The sequence below is a fragment of the Pseudorasbora parva genome, chromosome 9 (genome assembly GCF_024679245.1).
Source record: "Pseudorasbora parva isolate DD20220531a chromosome 9, ASM2467924v1, whole genome shotgun sequence".
Lineage (NCBI taxonomy): Eukaryota > Metazoa > Chordata > Actinopteri > Cypriniformes > Gobionidae > Pseudorasbora > Pseudorasbora parva.
In genome coordinates, this window is record NC_090180.1 from 17,897,696 (window position 1) to 17,919,996 (window position 22,301).

The following is a 22,301-nucleotide window of genomic DNA, read 5'->3' on the forward strand; positions in this document are numbered from 1 at the left end:
AATCTAATTGGCTGCAGAATCAGCAACGGCCAATCAGCTTGTACCATGCGTTAATGATGTGATTGCTTGCAGATTGCATGTAAAGGACCTATCAGCCTGCGCCCTCTACAGTTCCATTAATGAACTAGATACTATGAACTATATTTATTACAGCAGGACTACCCGAGGTACATAGCCGTTCATAGAGAATATTGTCTCAGACAAAAGGGGGCCTTGGAGTCCAAAAGATTAATAACCACTGCTTATCGCAAACAATTCAACCAAAAAAATGAAGCAAAACCAGTAAGAGTTTTATGATTTGATGTGACTTACTGCAGGTGGCATCAGCCTCATCTGATCCATCTGGACACTCGGGTTCTCCGTCACAACGCCAACGCCCAGGAACACACTGACCGTTCGCACAAGCAAACTCTGAGGGTGCGCACGTGTTCTTCACTGCACATGGGGAAAGAAAGAAAGAAAGAAAGAAAGAAAGAAAGAAAGAAAGAAAGAAAGAAAGAAAGAAAGAAAGAAAGAAAGAAAGAAAGAAAGAAAGAAAGAAAGAAAGAAAGAAAGAAAGAAAGAAAGAAAGAAAGAAAGAAAGAAAGAAAGAAAGAAAGAAAGAAAGAAAGAAAGAAAGAAAGAAAGAAAGAAAGAAAGTTAAACATTTCTACCGACTCTAAACAACAAACAAGAGTCTATTTCCACCTTATTTCACAAAATGGAAGTAAGCTATTTTTTGTGAATGTGCTTCATTCATTAGACGCTATAGGTAAATAACTAGAAGAAGAATAAAGTGCAGTAAATGGTAAAACTGTTTGCGCTACAAACCAGTGTGTTTATAATTACGGTAATAAACAGTATGGTAAGAAATACCAGTTCATCCAGCAGCATAAGCTGTTTTGTACTCATAAAGACAGGCACTCAAGGCTGCACCACTTAATTCAAAACTTCTGAAGAGACTCGATTGCTTTATATGATGAACAGATTTAATTTGGGCTTTTATTCGCATATAAACATTGATCAGCAAACATACTGAGCACTCAATTATGGGAAACGGAAGCTCAACCGTAAGCGATTGTGTCTCTTCAGAAGACTTGGATTAATTCATGCACTGCTCAGTTCATATGGATTTCCTTTACAATGTCTTTATGAGCATTTTGAACAGTCAGAATATTTGTGTGAATAGACTTTCAATGAAGGGACAGAATTCTCTTCATTTGTGTTTCGAATATGAATGAAAGTCTCATGGGTTTGGAAGGAGAGCAAGAAAACAATGACAATTTTTTTGGGGGGGGTGAACTATCCCTATAACTAAAATGTTGCTATACCTAATATTAATGCGAGAAAGCCTTGTGCTTACCAAATTTTTTATTTTTTAAATAGTCTGTTTCGCTGAAAGATTAAGTTGTGGTCTGAATGCGTGGCATTTTAGATATAAATGGAGGAAAACAATTAAAAGATATGTATAGAAAACAGATAATTTTTCATTTCATTGCTTTTGTAATGCTGCATTTACTGATCAGAGCAGATGGAGCTGTATGCAACAGAGCATGGACAACAGTCTGGAGCTGCAGATATTATATGCAGAGACACTGCTCTCCACCTGCCGAGTTACTTACAAACACTCACAGACCTTCAGTGGGCGGCAATCACAATACCCTAACACAACTCCACAAGACCTGTCGAAAAACCTGAAGAATCCACTGCGGCAATGCTGCATCATTTTCTTTCCCCACAGCTCTGTAAGGCCTCCTATTGTCCTTGGACTCTGGTAAAGGCAATGCGTGGTAACCAACCAACAGGGACGCGTCTAATCAAACGGAATGCACCCGCAGCCCTCCCAGAATCATCAAGCTGTGCATCTGACTCATCCGAGAGTGTGTTTCTAACAGGAACATTACATCAGCAGCTCTCTCTTGTCTTTTACAACAGTAAATAGGCGTTTATTGAGCGGATTGTAATCATGATAGACCCTTCGCTAAGCCTCACTTGCTGCTGTCCAGTCCTACTTTAGCAACTGTTGCCGTTTGCTCTTTGAATGCAAGTTTTCTCTTTTTGTTTGGACAGTTTAAAATGAAATTTTACAAAAAATATTGTCAGTCTGCAGTTTTTACCCATGTTACTTTGTAATTTAATATTTTTCATTAAAACATTTTTTTTTTTTTTTAAATCAGACAAATTTGCCACAAAAATAATTACTTCGGCTTAATTAAATTAGCACATTTTACTGAAAAGAATCGCAATGAAATCTCTATTGTAACGCTTGTCTGAGTCTGCATTGTAAACAAGGAAGGTAGAGTTTAGCAAAAGCTCAGTTAGGTCAGATGAATCAGTTTGCCCCCTTTATTTTTATGACTACAGGCACAGCTGTTAAATTAGGAATATTTAATATGATTAAAACATTTTGAACATTTTAAAGAAAATGTGAACCACCACAATGGTATACAATGCTGCTAACATCAACACTGAACTTAAATGACCTGAATAATGGTACTATTGCATAGCCTAGAAATTTAGACCCACCCTAGCGGCAGCAAATTTAATCTGCCCACAAGTGTCGTCTAGGAACTCTCAATACCCTTCTGAGCTGTATTCCTCTGAATCTGGATGGGCCAATCACATCGTGTATAGAGTCGGCGGGCGGGGCCATAATGACGACGGCCGAGTTGCGTTTGCGTGCTTCTAGTAAACACATAAACTGGCAAACGGCGGCGGAATTTCGAATCAGCTTTGACTGTGATTCTGGAAGACTTGGAGTTAAGCTTTTCTCTGAGAAAAGAACAAAGAAAAGGGATTCTTAAAAAGGGAAGATGTGTTCAGAGTTTAGCCGACCGGATACGGTGAATGATTAATCTATCAACAAGCTCTGTTTCACCTTCGTTGCTCTGGTTGGTGTAGCGCTATCCTATCGCGTGCAGAGGGAGTTTGAAAGACAACCGTTTATCCCGCCCCTCGGATTGAGCCCTATCAATGGTGAGTTTCCAGACCAAACATCTTGATGTGGGTCTGGCTTGTCAGGCTAACTATTGCATTCTGTAGAGCTGCTTTACAGCTGAATTAAATTACTTTTATAATTGATAAACTTTATAACTGCAACATTGATATTATTGAAATTAACTGAATCAACACTGAAGCAAAATGGGCTGATTGATGACAATATTTTCTTCTGTAGAGCTGCTTTACAACTGAAATTTAAGTTCATAATTAACACTGTTATTTTCCTTTTTATTGCTGTGAAGATGCTTTGAAACACTGTATTGAATAAAACGCTTAGTTCTGTCAAATCAATTATTGCATCTAAAATGAAAGTTTGTGTTTACATAAAATATGTCCGTGTACTGTGTATAATTACTATGTATATAAATACACGCACATGCATTTATATACTTAAGAAAAGAAGACAAACTTTTATTTTGGTTGATATTCATCGATTTGACAGCACTAAAATAAATGTGACTTGACTTGATTAGTATTGGATGGTCCCTGGATTGTAGTTGCTAAGGTGTTCTGCATGTTTTTGCACCCTTTTCCCTTGATATGGCTTGGATGTCTACTTCAATACCAGTTTATTTATTTATTTTTTTGTATCATCCACTAGGTGATAATCAAGCATGAAAAGTAAGCCAATGTTTTTGTGATTAACCTTGTAGTGTGTCAAAATGGCCTGATGTTGCCCAGAGGTTTTACTGTGTGAGAAGCAAAATAAGAAGATAAAATCAGCTGGGACAGGAGTAGGAAATTTGCAATATGCGTGTGTATTTTTTTAGCACTGCTGTAATCAGTTGTGAATATATGACATGAAATATACAGTATCTATCATGCTTGGACTATGGACTTAAAAAACTAATTTGAACAGCTGTTTGTGTGAGAATTATTTATGCCGGCATAAGTGACTCTTCAGCCTGAATGGACATTTGATATTTAATATTGATTTGTTTTTTAATAGTCTGTATTAAGTAGTGTTGACAGATGATCAATAAAGTGAAATAGATTGAACAGTGAAATGAATACTGTCAGAAAGGTTAAAGATCAAAAATAGAAATGTTCAGCCAAAAATGTGATTTTTGGAGTTAAACTGAAGCGAGATGCGAGAGAGAAACGGAATATGGAAAACCTAGAAAGATGATTATTATGTATTATTATTATGATTATTATACAATGATGATTATGCTTATTAATAATTATGTTAAAAAATGAAATACTGCCTATTTGCACATGCCTTCACACAGATAAAATTGTGATGCATTTCATTACAATTGGATGAAACTGTAATGGCTTGATGTTTCAAGGACAATGAGGACATCTGCATTGAAATTCAGTGATTCGCTACAAAGTTGTTTACTCACTAAATAACTGTTTTTACCAACTAGCGCCATCTGTTAGGCACTGCTGTTTGTTTTAATTATGACAGAATGGTACTTATTAGGGCTGGGCGATATGGCCAAAATTTCATATCCCGATATAGCTCATTTGATATCCCGATAACGATATACATAACGATATAGCAATTTTTCTGTTAATTCAGTTTATGAATAGTCTATACAAAATTGCAATGTGGAAATGCAGTTTGAAAAGATATACAAAACAAATAAAGGTAGTATGGACTACATTTTTATTTTATTTAGAACCTTTTTTTAAAGCAAGACTGTTGGTAAAGTTAACACCTGCCTAGGGATGTTAACCGATGACCGTTTGACCGATGGCTGACCGTATCAACGTTAACCAATCAAAGTTGTCGGTTAAAATAAATAAAAAAGTGATCTCTAAATTAGGCTATTATAGACAGTGGACTAAACGCTACTACAGTTGGCCGTCTCATTCCAAAATCTTTTTATGTGATTGAACATATCCCTCGCACTCAATTTTTCATAACTCGCCTGTTTGTACTTAATAAACCAATAAAAACATTTGAAGCGAGGTCACAGCGTTTGGGTTTGCGCGCTCACAAGGTTAGCAAAAAGTAAACACTTGAGGTTAGAGTCAGGGCAGACGACAGTATGAAGGGTGCATTTCGCTTAAGATGGGCTTACATTTGGAAATATATTACATCTTCATTTCAGTGGTAACATAAGGTGTTGATCGTCTTTCTATATTATTGTTAGCACTACCTCGAACTAAAGCGGCCTCTCTTCGGAGCTGTCATTTTCTTAAATGAGCCGCGGCGATGATTCAAATGAGCTTCTAACGCTGGACAAATGCCTTTATTTTCAACGCGATCACCTTGTACCCAAACCATTTCGAAACTAAGGAGCCATTTGTCCTCTGATTACAAACAAGCTCCTCTGCGGCGCGTTTGCGGGACTCGTGTTTCGCGCTGTGGCTGTGGGGGATTTAAAAAAAGTGACGTGAGTGGAAGGGAGGCGGCAGCGCGTGTGTGTGTGAGTGAGAGAGCGAGAGAGAGACAGAGGGAGCGCGGCTCGCGGCTGTTATTTCAAATAGCGCAGCATATTTTAAACTAATCGGTTAACCGGTTTCAACCGGCTAATGAGGCTCGGTGGTCGGTCAAGAAAATGTTTAGTTTTCGCCATCCCTACACCTGCCATTAAAATATTTCAATATATGGCTATATGGTGCCCGTTGCAGCGTCTGTGTCTGAAGATTGATTTGAGCGCTTATGCCACCACTCTGGCATAATTACTCTGAGAATTACCCTGGTCTGAACCGCGTCTACTACCGTCTTCCTCAACGTTTGTTTATGTATTGCAGCGTGCATGGGCATGCCGTGGCGTGAGGTGCATCTTGACGCAAAATTCTGCCATAAACGCCTTATCGTGGCGTAAGCGATAGAGCCTTATGTAAAACGATAGACATTTTCTATCGTCCAGACGATATATTTCGTCATATCGCCCAGCCTTAGTACTTATAAAGACAGAAAGAATGAGAAAAAACAGGGAAAGAGAGATGGAAAAAGACAGGAAATCTGTGAAATGTTAGGAGTAGTCAAGAAAGTCACTAAAACAATCCTAATGGCTGTTGCCGCAGTTCGCCTCAGCAATCCACCCAAAGACACTGTACACCATTGAAGCAATGGTGATAGAGCCTTGAGTGCTGAACCTTTTCTTCATAAATGCAATACAAATTTTGACTTAATCTTCGATGAAACACCAGAAATAAATATTTAATTAATAATGTCCGATTCTGTTTCAGTTGTTTTCAAGAGTTAACACTTACAACTGTATATATATATAAAAACATTTAATAAGCATATTTGGTTGTTCGAGGGTTCCGAGCTCGGAATATAGCCCAAACCCAGAGTTATGCCCTGTATATATTAATTTTAATCTGTCAATAGATTAAAATATTTAATCGTTAAAAAATAGTTAATTCGCGATTAATCACAACTTAATCGCACATTTTTATCAGTTGTAAATGTATCTTCAATTAAATTACGTTTATTATTAGTGAAATCATAATAATAATCAATAATATAGCATGAAGACAATACATGTATCAAAGTTTATAGATGTTTATCAAAGAACTTGTTCATGTCTCTTAAGCCTAAGCTTAAAATTTCAGAATAAGCAGTGATTTCTCTCATTTTAAGATGTATAAATAAAGGGAGTTTTTATACTGGCAGTCGTTTTAACCAATTGTAATGTATTTAGATCAAAAAAACGCATGTACTGTAAGTGGTGATGGTGTTAATGATTAACCTCAGACGTGAGCAAGAGCGAGCTTGCAGTGCATCATGCTCGGACTGCAGAGAATGTGCTCAGTGTAAAAACGCACTATTCTTTCGACATTGAGTCTAATAAAAGTTCAACAGAAAAGGTTTTGGTTTAGATTTAGTAATATTAATGTTAACCCTTTTCATTCACTATTAATGTTTGCTGCTGCATCCTTTACGTCTATGGCTGATCTCAATTTCTCCAACTACGGACTACACCATGGATCACACAGAAAATGCCAGTGCGTTAATTGCGCGTTGATAAATTTAGTGCCATTAAAATTAATTTGTGTTAACGCATTCATTTTGACAGCCCTAATATATATATATATATATATATATATATATATATATATATATATATATATATATATATATATATATATATATATATATATATATATATATATATATATATATATATATATACATATACATATACATACATACATATTATATATATATATATACATACACATACATACATACATACATACATATTTATATATATATATATATATATACAGTATGTATGTATGTATGTATATAATATATGTATGTGTATATATGTATGTATGTATGTATGTATGTATGTGTGTGTATATATATACCTCATTTCGAGCTTATTAGATAGACATAGATAGTTCATAGATTGAACATGCTCCTACCAAACTTTGTTAATAAATCATAATTTGTCACTTGAATTCTACAATCTCTTGAGATGCAGACATGTACGAGTCTGACAATAAGCTGAACATAGTTTAATTAGTGACCCTTATTTTACCATTTTAAAACATTTATTTGAATATGGCAACATTTGTATTTTAAAACTATTTGAATCTGGCAACATGATAACTCGTTCAATATTTCTATGAGTTTCTAAAAAAAAAAATGGGGGGAACTCTTAATGATAAGATAAAATGTTTGGTGAATATGGCCCCTGACCTTCTGTCTTCCTGTGTTTTGGACTCTGTTGTTATTTGTATTTGCCCTAGGGTTCTGATATTTTGCCTGTTATATGAATTACGATTGTGGATTACCCCCATCATGACAAATGTGTTACAAACATATCACACGCCAGCCTTGTTCAAATTAAATGGCATATACCCGAACAAAGGTTCATCGTGATTTGCATAAGATGTTTCAAAATGGTCCCATTTTGGTTGAGATGGCAGCTAATTATATAGGCACTAGATAGAAAGGCAGCTTGGTAGGTTTTGGTTCAGAGGAGAGATGTAGTAGCTGCACACCATAACCCAATACAAGATAGTTTGTATGTGCTACAGTCCTTTGAGTTTCACCTCCAGATAAGGAACAGAGTTCTGCTCGAGCGGCTCAATCTGTACGCTGTAATCATCCGAAGCCTGCCAAGCATCAATGCTTCTCCTTTCTGTCAGAATAGGGCAGACAAGCGTGCTTCTATCCATTTCTACATCTTGTTTGGTCCTGCATTCTTCCATCACTGTGTTCTAGTGTGATTTAAAAGTCAAACGCGATAAGCCAACATAGACACAAAAATATGCCTCTGTGACAAAAGATCTAACCTGTTTGAAACTTGAGTGGTTTCAAGTACAACATAAAGTCTGACCAATACCTAAACGAAACTGGATTGAGGCATGGGAATATAAATATTTTACTCCCACACAAAGTAAGGACATACAGGGGCAAACAAAGATGCACCCACAAAACACTATTTAATAGTTTTGTAAATAAATAGTTTATTTCTGAGTCTCCAATTCAAGCAAATGGAAGATTTCATTGGTAAATAGCACCCTTGAAATTAAATGGTGTGCATTTGGGAAATGAATTCACATTAGGCAGGATTTACAGCAGTGTGTCTGGGCATCAATGATGGGTGTGAAGAGCTTCTGCAGCTCAGAAATCCCTGCTCACACCTCTTATGATATTTAAATCCTTTTTTCATTAGAGCAGAAATCAAAAGGACCCTCTGAGAATCCAAGTGCATCAGACAGTTGATGCTCATTTTATGGCAAACCACAGATCCCAGTTCACACTAGAGCTTGTAATTGAGTAATCTGATGACATACAGTCTGGTAAGAAAGGAATATGTTTTGTATATCTAGCTAAACTACCGACAATTCTGATGATTAATTGAGTAATCCACATAGTACGATTTGGAAAGTAGTTACAATCTGACAACGGTTTCAATAAATAATCAAAGAATCTGTGACAAATGAATCTTCCAGGTATTTTGATCATTAATCGAGTACTTGTTTGTTGTACATCTTGATAATTGATTGATTTGTTGTGCATCCTTGTAATGGTGGATAAATGAGTAATCTGCATTATACAGATAAGAAAGGGATAATCTAACAACTGTTATTGATTAATTGAATGTATTACCTGTGGTAGTAACCTATGGTAATCCAGTAATTTCTGAACTTTTGATCATTAATCGAGTAACCTTTGTTGTGTATCTTGTTAATCGAGTAATCTGCCGATTATTTTAACAAGTGATTAAGTAATCTGCATTGAGCATTTTTCTAATTTAGTAAAAAACACAACCCTGCTCTTTTCATTTACATTTTTAAAATATTGGACATTATATGTGGTTCAGACAATATGTGCAAAGCAAGTACCTTACTGTAATAAAATGAAATATGACATAAAACATAACTTTTTTAATGATCAATTATAAAAGTATAAGTAAAAGGTATGAAAAGCTATATAATAAGAAATAAAGACAAGCAAACAATTCAGTCAAAGATTTAAAGTCAGCGCTAGTAGGCTACAATGGTAAAATTAAATAGCTTAAATATAAAAAGTTATGGAACTTCACATTGTCCTCAGCCAAAACAACCTGGGAACCTAGATTCATGAGACCAAATATGCCTGTTAAATGGACAGAAGACAAAGTATCTCTCATGTTTAACCTCTACAGAGACATAGCCATGGTTACGCTGTTCTAGTCGGCGATTCATGAGCATGAGCACTGAGTGCCCACTGATCGACTGGATCTCACAACTCCAAAAATCTCAGATCAAATTTTCAAATAGGCGCTATCTTCATAAATAAACCACAGATTTGAGCTTTAAACAACTACATTCTCACCTGAAAAATCCATAAAACTACATTTTGTGACAAAATAACAGTATTATTTTGTAAATAGGGTTGGTATCATTTTTTAAAATACTGGTGCCAAACCGTTACTTTTAAAACGGTACTGGTGCCTACATGGTGCCTGAACCGATACTTAATTTTTTAACATCTGGGGATTTGAACTGTACTTGGCTAAATGGAAACTTTGAATTGGAACAGTTCTTGGGCAGCGGCTGACGACTGATGAAGTCCACAACAACACAAGTACAGACACGAACACTGAGAAAAGGCTAGCGATCGCAATGGACAGGAACTCTACATGCAGGTCTCACATTACACATCCCTCAGAGTAGAAGAACGTGTGGGGACAAACAATAGTTCAATCTAAGTAATAACCGGTCTCTTTAGCCAATATTTGTCTTCAACGAGCTTTTCCCATATAACACAATTGTTAGCTTTCTACCATCATTAGCATGTTTTTTTTAAAAACAACAAAGTCAGTAGACAATCTACTGATTATTTTTGATGATTAATCAAGTAACAGTTATTTACGAGAGTATCATTAGTGTACTGCAGACTTAATAATTTTACTTTTTTTGTACCTATTCTTGATCAGTCTATGGATTGTCCCTTCACTGAGAATAATATAAATTGTAATACAATATATTTTTTTAATTCAACATGTTTAATTGAGTAATCAAGATTCTTAAATGAGAGTAAATGCTAAAAAAAAAAAAAAAAAGTGTTAATCTCAACTTTCTATCATACCTAACATATTTGTCATCAATTCAAACAAGGCATTTGCAGGAAAAAATTAGCATAAGATAACTGCAGTTAAAATGCAGTCATTTTTAAAAATGTATGAATGTCCATCAGGACAAGTAGGGAAAAAAGAAAAACAGTCATAAAGCTTCCTTTAATTGATCTGAGGCTACATTTAACGTCTCTACTATTCTCTCGCTCTCTTTCACTTCCTCTCCCTTTCATATAATACTAGGATTTCAACAGGACTCTAATCCAGAATTAGGGCTTAGGGACAAATTGAAATACCTGGAGCTTTGAATACCCGCTCCAGAGAACAGCCTGTCCCCAATCATGTTTATGTGTGTAATCCTCAAATAAATGTCTCTATCAAACAATTGGACATGCTTCACATACCAGAATATAAAACCATGACATGCCATCACATCTAATCCAGATTCCCTCTTATTTTTATCCTCGTATCAACAAAGGAAAATCAATATTTGGCAGAGCTGGAATTAAAAATGACAGTTCATTATCACAGATGCTGATACAACTTCAAAGTTGCTTACATTCTTGGTTTATTTTATTTTACTATTGAGTATTTGAGTTTAAAGCCACTAGTAAAACTGTTGGAGGGATATATAATCTATTATAGCACTATAAGGATTTGAAAATGTGTGTATTTTAATACTCTCTCAGTGGTAGTTTTCTGCTGCTGTCTAATGGTCTCTCAGGGGAGGGTACAATAAAACAGTTTTTACAGAGCTTCACATAGATGTCTACTGCCATCCAACCATTCTTTCTACTGATATTTAAAAATGTTATTTCTCAAATACTCTAATGTTTATTGACATTTAAAGAACTAGGGATTTGCAAAACTACCTATTCATAATCAACTAGTCAGTGGGTTCTCTAAATGGCTAGTGGAATAGTTGGTGTAAAGGAAGTCCGGTATAATTAGGTGGTATAATTATAATTTTTTGGGGTTTTGTGGACACTGCGCACAGTATTGCAGTAGTAGGTCGAAGGAAGTGCTATATCTGCACTGGCTCAGGTCCAACTTCATTACACTTCACTGAACAATCAATTTTCTGCCTCAGTATTACTGCACTTAAAACTTTATCTGCACAATGGCTACATGTAGTCATTAAATTGATTTATTACTGGCTTTAACCATATAGTGGCATCAGTGGAAAACAAAATAGCTATGAGAAGTAATCAAGTCAAATAGCAAAGCAAGTCACCAACTTATTTATGGTATAATTTTTTGTGAATGGTATCAATTTACATGCAGTACAAATTACATTTGTCTGTAAGTGCTGCAGAGGAGACATTGGCAGAAAATTATGAGATCACTGAACGATACCAACTCTAGAAAGTTTGGGAAGATTTCTGTAGATGTCAGACATCCAGGGAGTCAAAGACTAGTGGTCTCCAATGCAGTGCCCACGGGCACCTGGTGGCCGCATGGAGCGCGTGAGTCAACCAGAGCGCATTCTATAAATACACTCCATGTTAATCATCTCCTAACCATCTTCTTTTTCATAATACTTGCTTGACATACAAATTTCAGATAACATGAAAGATATTCAATAAATGTAATTATCATTTTTATCATGCTGCTGGTAGAGGTGTTAGTGAGTCCAGCAGGGGGCGCTCACCCTGTGGTCTGTGTGGGTCCTAACGTGTATAGTGATGGGGACACTGTACTGTCAAAGAGCACCGTCCTTCGGATGAGACGTTAAACCGAGGTCCTGACTTTCTATGGTCATTAAAAATCCCAGGATGTCCTTCGATAAAAGAGTAGGGGTGTAACCCTGGCATCCTGGCCAAATTTGTCCATTGGACTCTGTCCATTTTGGCCTCCTAATAATCCCTCATAGGGAGCATGGAGGAGATTCCAGGATACAGACAGTTACTATAGGAGAGCTGGTAGTCCTTCAGCAGGACCGGTAGTCCATCAGAACAGGATGAGTACTGCCAGAGCCCTACAAAATGACATCCAGCAGGCCACTGGTGTGAATGTTTCTGACCAAACAATCAGAAACAGACTTCATGAGGATGGCCTGAGGGTCCAACGTCCTCTAGTGGGCCCTGTGGTCACTACCCGGCACCGTGGAGCTTGATTGATTGCCATTTGTCATTGAACACCAGAATTGGCAGGTCTTCCACTGGTGCACTGTGCTTTTCACAAATGAGAGCAGGTTCACCCTGAATTAGAAGTAAATACTGAATTAGATCAATTCACCCTGAATTGGTCATGAATTAGAAGTCTAAAGCAAGAATTTTTAAACAGAAATACCGAAGGATTCTGATATAAGAGAAGAGGGGCTTGAGTTTGTTGCCCAGCACTATACGCAAGAGGTGTCGAAGCTTGCGATGCTCCTTTACATCATGTCAGAGGTTACTCTTTCACCTTAAGTCGCCAAAAGCTAGTTATTTAAGGGTGCGTTCACACTTGTCATGTTTGGTTCGATTAAAACGAACCCTGGTGTGGTTGCTCGGTTAGTGCGGTTCATTTGAACATATGTGAACGCTGCCATCCGAACCCTGGTGCGCACCAAACAAGTGGACCGAGACCGCTAAAAAGATCGGTCTCGGTCCGCTTCCAAACGAACTCTGGTGCGGTTCGATTGATATATGAACGCAACACGGACCAAAGACATGTAAACGGACCAAAAACCAGACGTAATGTCACAAGATGCCACGCATAATGCAGCTGATTTGACGATGCGGAAAGATCGGCGTATCCAAAATGAGTAACTTTAACGTTAGAGGGCAAACGTAGAGCAACGAGGAAGAGCCTCATCAATATTTGGTCTGACGAGCATGTTTCGAAAATGCTAGAAAAAAACACACAAAAGCATACCTGGCTCTTCTCATCAAAGTTCCTGTGTTGCCCATTATTAGCAGATACAGACGACAGAACGGCCGTCTCTTTTGCATAAGAGACGCCCGACTCATTTCTGCACAACGGAGGAAATCCTGCTGCTATTTTGAATGTTTTGAACATTTTATGAGCTCTTCATGAGTTCTCAGCGGGTAAAAATAATGCCATATGTGTTACACGCATAAAATGATCGCGTTTAATCCAGCACACAGCGTTGTTTTGAACATTTCATGAGCTCTTCATGAGTTCTCTGGTAAAAAATAATGCCATATGTGTTACACGCATAAAATGATCGCGTTTAATCCAGCACACACCGTTGTTTTGAATGTTGTGAACATTTCATGAGCTCTTCATGAGTTCTCTGGTAAAAAATAATGCCATAAAATGCCTGCGTGTGTAATCCGCACACAGCATTGTTTTTTCATGTTCGGTAAACGAGCTCCTACGTCATATAAGCCGACCAATCAGGTTGTGAGCGTCTCCCTGTGCCTTTGGTTCGGTAACTTTAGGTTCGCTGTTAAAAATGCCTGTGTGAACGCTAAGCGGACCAGGACTATTACGTTTGTTTTTGTTTTTTGGTCCGGACCAAACGAACCGAACTACAAGTGTGAACGCACCCTTAGTCTATAAAGTTTTAAATATGGATATTTTTCTTACAAAAATGCACCACTTCAGAAATGTGGTCAGAGCGCATTCTATAAATGTCATAATTTGTCCCACTCTACAAATCGATGCTCTAACTGCAAAAATGAAAGTTATAATTTTACATTTTAACACTGGTGATGATGACTTGGAACCCATCAGTCCAAAGTAGGCAGGGCCTTAAATAGCACTTTTGTGAAACTAACCATGCCAAATTTCTGATTGGTCCAATTTCAGATTGAGCCGTGGAGTGCAAGTTACTATGGCGATGAACACAGCTAAAAAAACGAGCCCCTTTCATGGTCCCTAAAACCCAGGGCAAACTAAACTGAAAAATAACTGGCGATCCATCTTAACCAGGTTCATGGTATAGGCCCCTGGTGTGCAACATAAAACAAAACAATGGCACTCACATAGTTTTAGATATATCTGTGCAAGTTGCTTTTCATTTAAAACAGCTCAAACATGCATTTTAGTCTGGGACTATCTTAAAGCTTGGAACATACGCTGCAAGAACAAAGAAATTTGTTGGTTTTCTCGAGGTGGCAAGAACAAAAACAAAGTTCGTTCTTGCCAGTACATTTATACTTCACGAGAAAAGCAGGTGTCGATCATCTGCGTTTCTCTGCATTAACCACGCCCACATTAAATGTCTGACCAATCACACAATAGTTCTCGGACACCCGCAAGAAAAAAAGTTCTGCTCAGGCGATGTGTCGAGAACAAGCTGCAAGCACTCCCAAACCAGGACTGGGAAAACAAAATGACGTCATTTTGTTCTCGCAGCCCTGGGAGCAAGAACTTTTTTCTCTGTTCTTGCAGAGTATGTTGCAGCCTTAAGCCTTGTGTGAACCTGAAAAAAATCAGGACTTAAATACAGAGATAAATGAGGAAACTCAATGATCAACAGGAGAACTAAATTAGACTAATAGGCAAACATATGGAAACTACAGTATGTAAGGATAGACATGGCAGAGAAACAGAAAAGGGCCAAAACAAAATACAAGGAACAATACATAATGCTGGCATTTAAAGGGGGGGTGAAATGCTGTTTCATGCATACTGAGCTTTTTACACCTTTAAAGACTTGGATTCCCATCCTAAACATAGACAAAGTTTCAAAAACTAATGTTGGACGTTTGATGGAGTATTTCTGTGTTAAAAATACTCCTTTTTTTCGAGTATGGGTCTACTTGACGTTAAATAGATCGGAAGGTCCTTGTATGGGCTGTACGGGCTCTTCTCCCAGTAGGGTGCGCGCGCGCGTAACTAGAGGGAGAGAGAGGAAATGCACGCCGTAAACAGTCTCTCAGGTGCAGATCCAGTCGTCCGTGAACACTTATGACGTGCCGCGCTCCACTTTATTCCTATGGGTGACGTCGAGCGACTTCAACGCTTCAGCACAGCATTCCGGGAAGGCAGCGCTGCATTTGAACCGATTTGAACGCAGAAATGACGGGAAGCTTCAAGGCATCGCTTCAGTCGCGTCGTAAAGTGGATTTCCACGGTCACTGCTGTCACAGGACTTCACCAAATCATACCAAAGAAGTGTGTTTTTGACAGAGCGGTCCCAGCGATAAAGGTTCGGTCCTGGTTTGGAAGCAGCCGGTTAGTAAATCAACTTCAAATGTCTCTGCTATTGGCTACCGTCGCATAAGTAAACATCAGTAAACGATACGATCGCGTGCTTCGTCATTCAAATGCGCTAACGGTTACTCCATTGTTGTTCTGTATAACACTAGTCTGACTCTGACGTGCAAAACTGTTTTGCTTGCTACCTCTAGGTCTAGTCACATACAATAGTCCATAATCCGAATCATGTCCTCATAAACTGTGCGTAAAGACACACAAAAGCCCCTAAATACAGTACATACCACAGAGACGGACATCCTGATGTTGCCGTTTCTCCTGTTCAATTTATTTCAGCCTCAGATTTGATTGTGGATCATTATCTGTATTAGCTGAGATAGCGATGGGTTTCTCCACGCTTGAGGACGTCACCGCTTTGTGCACATTCGTCATTCTTTAGCTCCGCCCACACGATATGCCTCCAGGTGCTCGGTTTTTTCCGGAAAGACTCGGTACAGCCCATATTTCTTTTATAAATATGATAAAACTAAAGACTTTTCGGAGATATGAAGGATGCAATACTACTCCATAGGTACTCAAGATTGACATGAGATTGACTGAAACTGAGTGTTCACCCCCCCTTTAAGGATGAAGCTGTCCATTTTCCTAGCCTGGACATCACTTTTGGACACTAAAATGTATATTCAAGTACACAACACTGAAGTGTCACTTCAGTTAGCACCTAAAATCAGTCTTAGACAATGCTAAAAGTTTAGCCTATTTATAAATAGTTCCAACTCTTAAGCAAGCTCTTTTTACTAAGAATTTTATCATCCATAAAATGATCGTTTTGTGTTTTTTAGATAATGCTCACTTCATAGGCTGGTTTGGTTGTTGGCTTATAACTCTTTAACAAAGCCTTTTTTTCAAATCCCTAAGGGAAAAATGAATGAGAAAAATACTTGAGAAGATCAACAGTGATATTTAAAAACCAATATAAGGCTTGCTAGAAATCATTCACAATATGTTCAATACTTAAATAATAAAAAGAGATTTCATGGAAATATGACATGAAACTAAAGAAACTAAAGAAGCCTGAAGCATACGGTATATAAACAGCAGTAGCTCTCTTCAGGTAGCTCTCACTCACACAAGGTTGGAGACCTCCAGCCTACAAGTTTTTGATCAAACATATGAGTGCTCATGCTAGTTTAACCTCGGAAAAAAAAAAGAGTCTGTGTGTGTGGATGTGTAGTAGACACATTTGACTAGCAAAGTGCACACAACTGTGTGGGCTGTTTCCTACAGAAATAATTTAAACAGCAGCGTGCAAACATCAAACAAGCCTTCAGCCACTCTTCAGAAAGCAGAGCACCTTCTTCACAATTGACAAAGATACCTCCCCATCCTTAATAGCAAATGTGTCTCTCAATCAGTGCTAGATTTGTTTCTAGACAGTGTAATAATTCAATGTTGACAAATTGGTGGTAATTGTTCATCTGTATGGGGTGTCAAAATTAATCGTTTCTTCGATGGATCGCGATGCAGACAAGGACGATTCAGTATATTCATTAATAGACTATAACCGGTGTACTGATTCTTTTCTGACGTGCGTATGTGCTTTGTGCGTAAGGCGAGACACGAGTCTGGAGCATTTTAATTACTCTCACTGAGTAACAGCACTGGTGAGATCATTCAGTTTCTTTAATTTTAATGAAGATGATTGTATGCTGAGCACCTATGACTTCACTTTCGGTTTAATTTGCGTGCTGCGGTAGCACGGTCATATCTGGCTATAACATAAATCAGCCAATAACACACTCATACGTGTATTTTTTTAGAATCGTTGGGAGGAGTAAAATTTGCATATGTGGTTTCAACAACCAGATGCATTTAGACTTTAATTTGGACTGTAAGGCAGCCCAGCCAGGCAACCTCTGAAAGTGGCTTTTAGTATTTACTTTCGTGTATTTATTTGAAATGCTCTTGTTGTCTTCTGTGCCCATACTTGAGTTATGTTTGATACATTAAGAAGCTTTTTTTCTTTGAGCAGGTAAAATTAAAGGTTCAGTTCATATAATTGACTGCTTGGATTTATTGACAAAACTGTATACATTGTATGCATCGTCAATGCATCGTGATATCGAATTGAACCGAGCCGATGGCATGATAATCGTAATTGAACCGAACCGTTAGACCAGTGAAGGTTCAGACCCTTAATCTGCATTCTTATTCTCTTTCTTTGTTTGCGATAAATGATGAAGAAAGGCATTTCTCCTGCCGCAGCTGCTCTGTTGAGTCGGAGTGTGACATCAGATGAAAACGCAGTTTTTAATGCCCTTTCGTCTTTGGGCAGGTTTCAGCCCAGTTTTCCTCAACAATGATTCATTTGGACTCCGTCTCCTCGGGGCAGAGCTCAGTGCAGCTTTGATCACCGAGCACAAGCCTCACAGGGGTCGGGTGGTGCTTGGCAGGGGGCACGCTGCCATCTGGTATTAGAGCTCAAACAGAGATGCACTAGAATGAAGCTTCAGCCGTCAGTACCGATGTTTGTTCAGCTCCTCAAGGATAGATTTCACCTACGTCTAGGGATTAAGGATAGTTTTCCAGGTGGAGGAGGGAGCTTCTCACCTCCAAGCCCTAGTTTCTTATAAGCCTCTACTTAATAGGGACTTGACACATGCCAAGATAGGTAAAGTCCATCAACCAACAGTCCTATAGCTCGGTCACATTAGGCAGATTTGTATGCTTTTTAATGTTGATGAATGCATTATTTTACATATGCATCTCCTTACATATTATATTGCTTGATTCTGCTTCTTCAGCTGTTTCGATCTGGGGATTCTGTACTTTTTCATAAGATGCTTAACAGCGCCCCCTACCGTATAACAGTGAAAACAAGCAACACCAGAAAATTCTTTCAATACCGGAAAAGGAAAAAAAATTTGAATTAACCTTGCCATACTGAAATAATACGAGTTCAGGACATGGACATCACATATTGTGAGTCTCAAAAACCATTGCATGAAAAATACCACGGAAAAATAGGCGAATCTAAACATAACAAATGTGACGCAATCGCTGGGATCATTAATATGTACGCCCCCAACATTTGCATATGCCAGAACATGTTCATTGTCAGGCAGAACTGGGCAGCCGAATCATTGGGAGTTCTGCAGATAAACAAGCGTCACGGAAGGATAGCGGAAATGGCAGATCATGGACACAAATGTCATGTTCCAGGCTGTGCAGGGGACGTGAGGACTTTTCATACCCTTGCCACAGATAAAAAATCTCAACAGGATATCGCAACAATTAAATTTAAAATCATTCGTTTGCTCGGCCCATTTTACCGCGGACAGTTTCTCACCTTTAAGTAAGACGTACAACATACGCGGGCATTATGCACTTTTCTTTTCTAGTGACGTAGAATCGCAACACAGTGGGATTCGAAATACAGACAACTCGTTAAGGCGGTTCAGGGTTGATCAAATCTTTTGGCACATCATAACTTTATTGTGCCCTTAGACTTTACAACTTTGCAGCCCGCTTACAGACAGCTATATTATACAATATATGAAATGGAATAATCAAAATAACACATTAGGTGCACTTTAAGAAAAAAGCAGCAGTAAAGAAGAAACCAGCAGTAAAGAAGAATTTTATTCTTACGAATCTTTTTTGTAAAACCGCCCCCTGCTTTTCTTCCACACCACAAAGATGGCTTAAATTGTAGATGAAACATCAATTCACAGCTTTAAAAAACCTTTGTGATCTGGGTAGACTAGCAGTACAATCATTACAAGTACACTTCAGAGTAAGATAACACCACTATTAGAATAAGCATGGCTGACTTGGCATCAGAGAATGATGGCAAAACCAAGAAGCTCTTTTTCACTTACATAATTAAGCCCGCAAGCAACAATGTGCCACAGTTGCAGACGTACTGTTCATTTAGCATTAATACTAAATGGGTCAGTAAGGATTAGTCCATTTATACGGCTATGTTTTGCTGAGTCAAAGTCAGATGTGCAAACCAATTTAGTTTTCCAGCTGGCCCTCATTAGCATATGTCCAATAAGTCAATATTGTGGAAACAAAGAGACAATAAGTAGTTGGATTGCTTTCTAGTGTGCTGTTGTGCCGCCCAAAAATCAAAGAATCACAATGAAGAAATGCTTTTCTAAATAGTCTGAAATCAGATCTGAATGTTACACTGTGTCTAAATCCGATGGGACACATACTTATGGGTTAAGAAGTAATTTATCTGTCCACACTAAAAGCAAAACTGTATTTGCTTCCAGCAATAAGAGGTGTGTATGTATTTAATTCATAGCCAGAAACCTGTTGCATCTCTTAAGTAATGTAATAGAAATAGCATTTTAGCAGAGTACTCTTATAGATTCCAGTTAAAGCTGCACTATGTAATTTATCCGTCCGTTAGAGGTCGCCTGTTCGCCTGTTGGTAGTTTGATTTTGACAAGTTTAAGTGCAGAATCTTGGGACATGTGGTCTTCACCTCATAGCCGGTGGAAAAGATTCGGGATAGGACTCATGTTCATGGATGCGATTATTCACATTACTGTAGTATGAAGCAGAGCAGCGTTGTGGGACCTGAGCAAGGCCGCTGGAGCGGCTGCAACACGGGACTTTTATTATGACGGGATGGGACGGGACACAATCGTGGGTGCTATTTCCGGTCATGAGTAGGAGGTAACGCAGCTCTGTTTATCATATTAGATTACAATTATAATTGTGTTCAACCCTTAAATGCATGACTGTTTCGCCAAACATTCTTACATATTCGGGTCGTTTGCAACCCGGATCTATATTTACCATGGACTATATTTACCATGGACCTGTCGCAATAATAAATAAAACTACTGATGTTAGAGTAACAGTTACAGAAGAATAAAATGAAACCTATTTCGTTACCTTTTGGAGCTTGGAAGGGTTCAGTTTGAGCTGATGTTTAATACCATCATCATCTGTCCTCATCAGAGCTCGTTTACCAGTATATTCAGCATCTGCCTCATATTCGGGATCTCACGCATATTCTCCAAAATCATTTTCAGCGTCTTCAAAATCAATATTTTGATCACTGACAGCTTCTTGACCACATCCATCATCAAGAGACAGTGACACTAATATTTGACTGTGTTTAGTACTTGCTCTCTGCAGTAAATCACTAAGCCATTTCAATTTTGCAGATTATAAGTATTATTGTTTCGTTTTCTGTCAGAGGTAACTGAGTGAAACGTCAATTCATCATTGCATACCAGACATTGCCACCTTTAATGGAATAAACAGGCATTCAATTATTTATTGTTTGATTGAGGAACACTAAGACGGTTGATGTCTAACTTTAAAAAAATGAATGAGGAGGAGGGTAGTGAATGACGTCTCGGGTCGGCATTTATGGGTTAAACAATTATAATTTCTCACAATTTACAAATAGTTGGAAACATTTGGGATATTGCAAGAACTAAACTGAACAAAATTTATAACACTGGCCTAGTGGTTTTTGGATATTTTGCTGCAAACATACTACATAGTGCACCTTTAAGCACAGTAGTTAACAAATACTGAGTGTATGACAGACTGAGCCAACAGTGTGCTCTGATAAAAGACTGAAGTGAGTCTTTAATGTCTGCTGTGTTGTGGAGAACAGTTCTGATTTTCATGATCTCAAAAGAGTTTAAAAAAAAAAGTTTGTCAGCATTGAGATATTACATTATCTCTAGTTCATTTCATAATGAAACAAAGGATTTCAAGAGGGGAAATCAATGTCAGAGGAAAATAAAGGATAATAATGATTTTGAGATATACTAACATTTTTGTAAGAAGTAACACAGATGGCGGTAAAAACGCAACCATTCTGAATTTCTACTGATCTGTGCATTATGAAGCTTAGTCTTATTGATTTTGAATACCCATTTTTGATAGCATAAGCTATTAATAACATGGATCAGAGAATAATCACTGCAAATTCTTTGCAATTACATGTGAGCAGCAAAACAGCACAAATGCTACAATCATAACCTGAGTTCAGAGGAACTCAAAACATTCCATCTCAAAGCAAATGCGTTCATAAAACCAAAAAAATATTTTCAACCCAGTATCAAAAGAAAGAAAGAAACAATATTTTGTTGAAAGAAAATTAAGCCTTATTTTTGCATTTTATTTTCATTGAATTTCCCAAATTCCCATTATTGTGATGCGAAAGTCTCATTACTTTAATGAGGAAAAAAGATACACATTTAGACATGTTAATATTACAGTAATACGGTAGACAAATTACTTCATAATAATAAGAATCATTATTGAGATTAATGAAAACAAAATGTCCGTTTGGAGAATTTGGGAATTTAAGTTGCTTAAATGTAAAGAAAGTGTAAAAAAAAAAAAACTAAATCTTAACGGTCCTTTAAAAAGGCTTCACTCTAACTTAATACTTGACTGTTTATTTTATATTTTAAGGGCACATTCAGCCTCAACAATATGATATGAACCTGACCCGTAGCATCAGTCATCAGACAACCAAAATGCATTTTTTTTTGCACCAATAACTATGTATGAGGTGACTTATAGAAAACATTTGCATTTAATAGCCACCTTTCTCAAGACTAAAGGAAAATGTAAACAGACGCCTACTGTCTGAAGGATTTTCTCCTACAGTATACACGGCATCACTTACATTCATGCATTTGGCAGACACTATAATCCAAAGAGACTTCGGAATCCAAA

The 22,301-nt window shown here is 37.6% G+C and overlaps 1 protein-coding gene across 2 annotated transcripts in view; it reads right to left on the reverse strand.

Annotated features, from left to right (window-relative positions):
• LOC137090293 (low-density lipoprotein receptor-related protein 8-like) overlaps window positions 1–22,301 on the reverse strand; it is a 120,037-nt gene that overhangs the window by 81,051 nt on the left and 16,685 nt on the right. For both annotated transcript variants that reach the window (XM_067454211.1, XM_067454210.1), the window contains exon 3: window positions 313–435. In XM_067454211.1, the coding sequence (XP_067310312.1) occupies window positions 313–435 (123 nt within the window). The remainder of the gene's footprint in view (window positions 1–312; window positions 436–22,301) is intronic.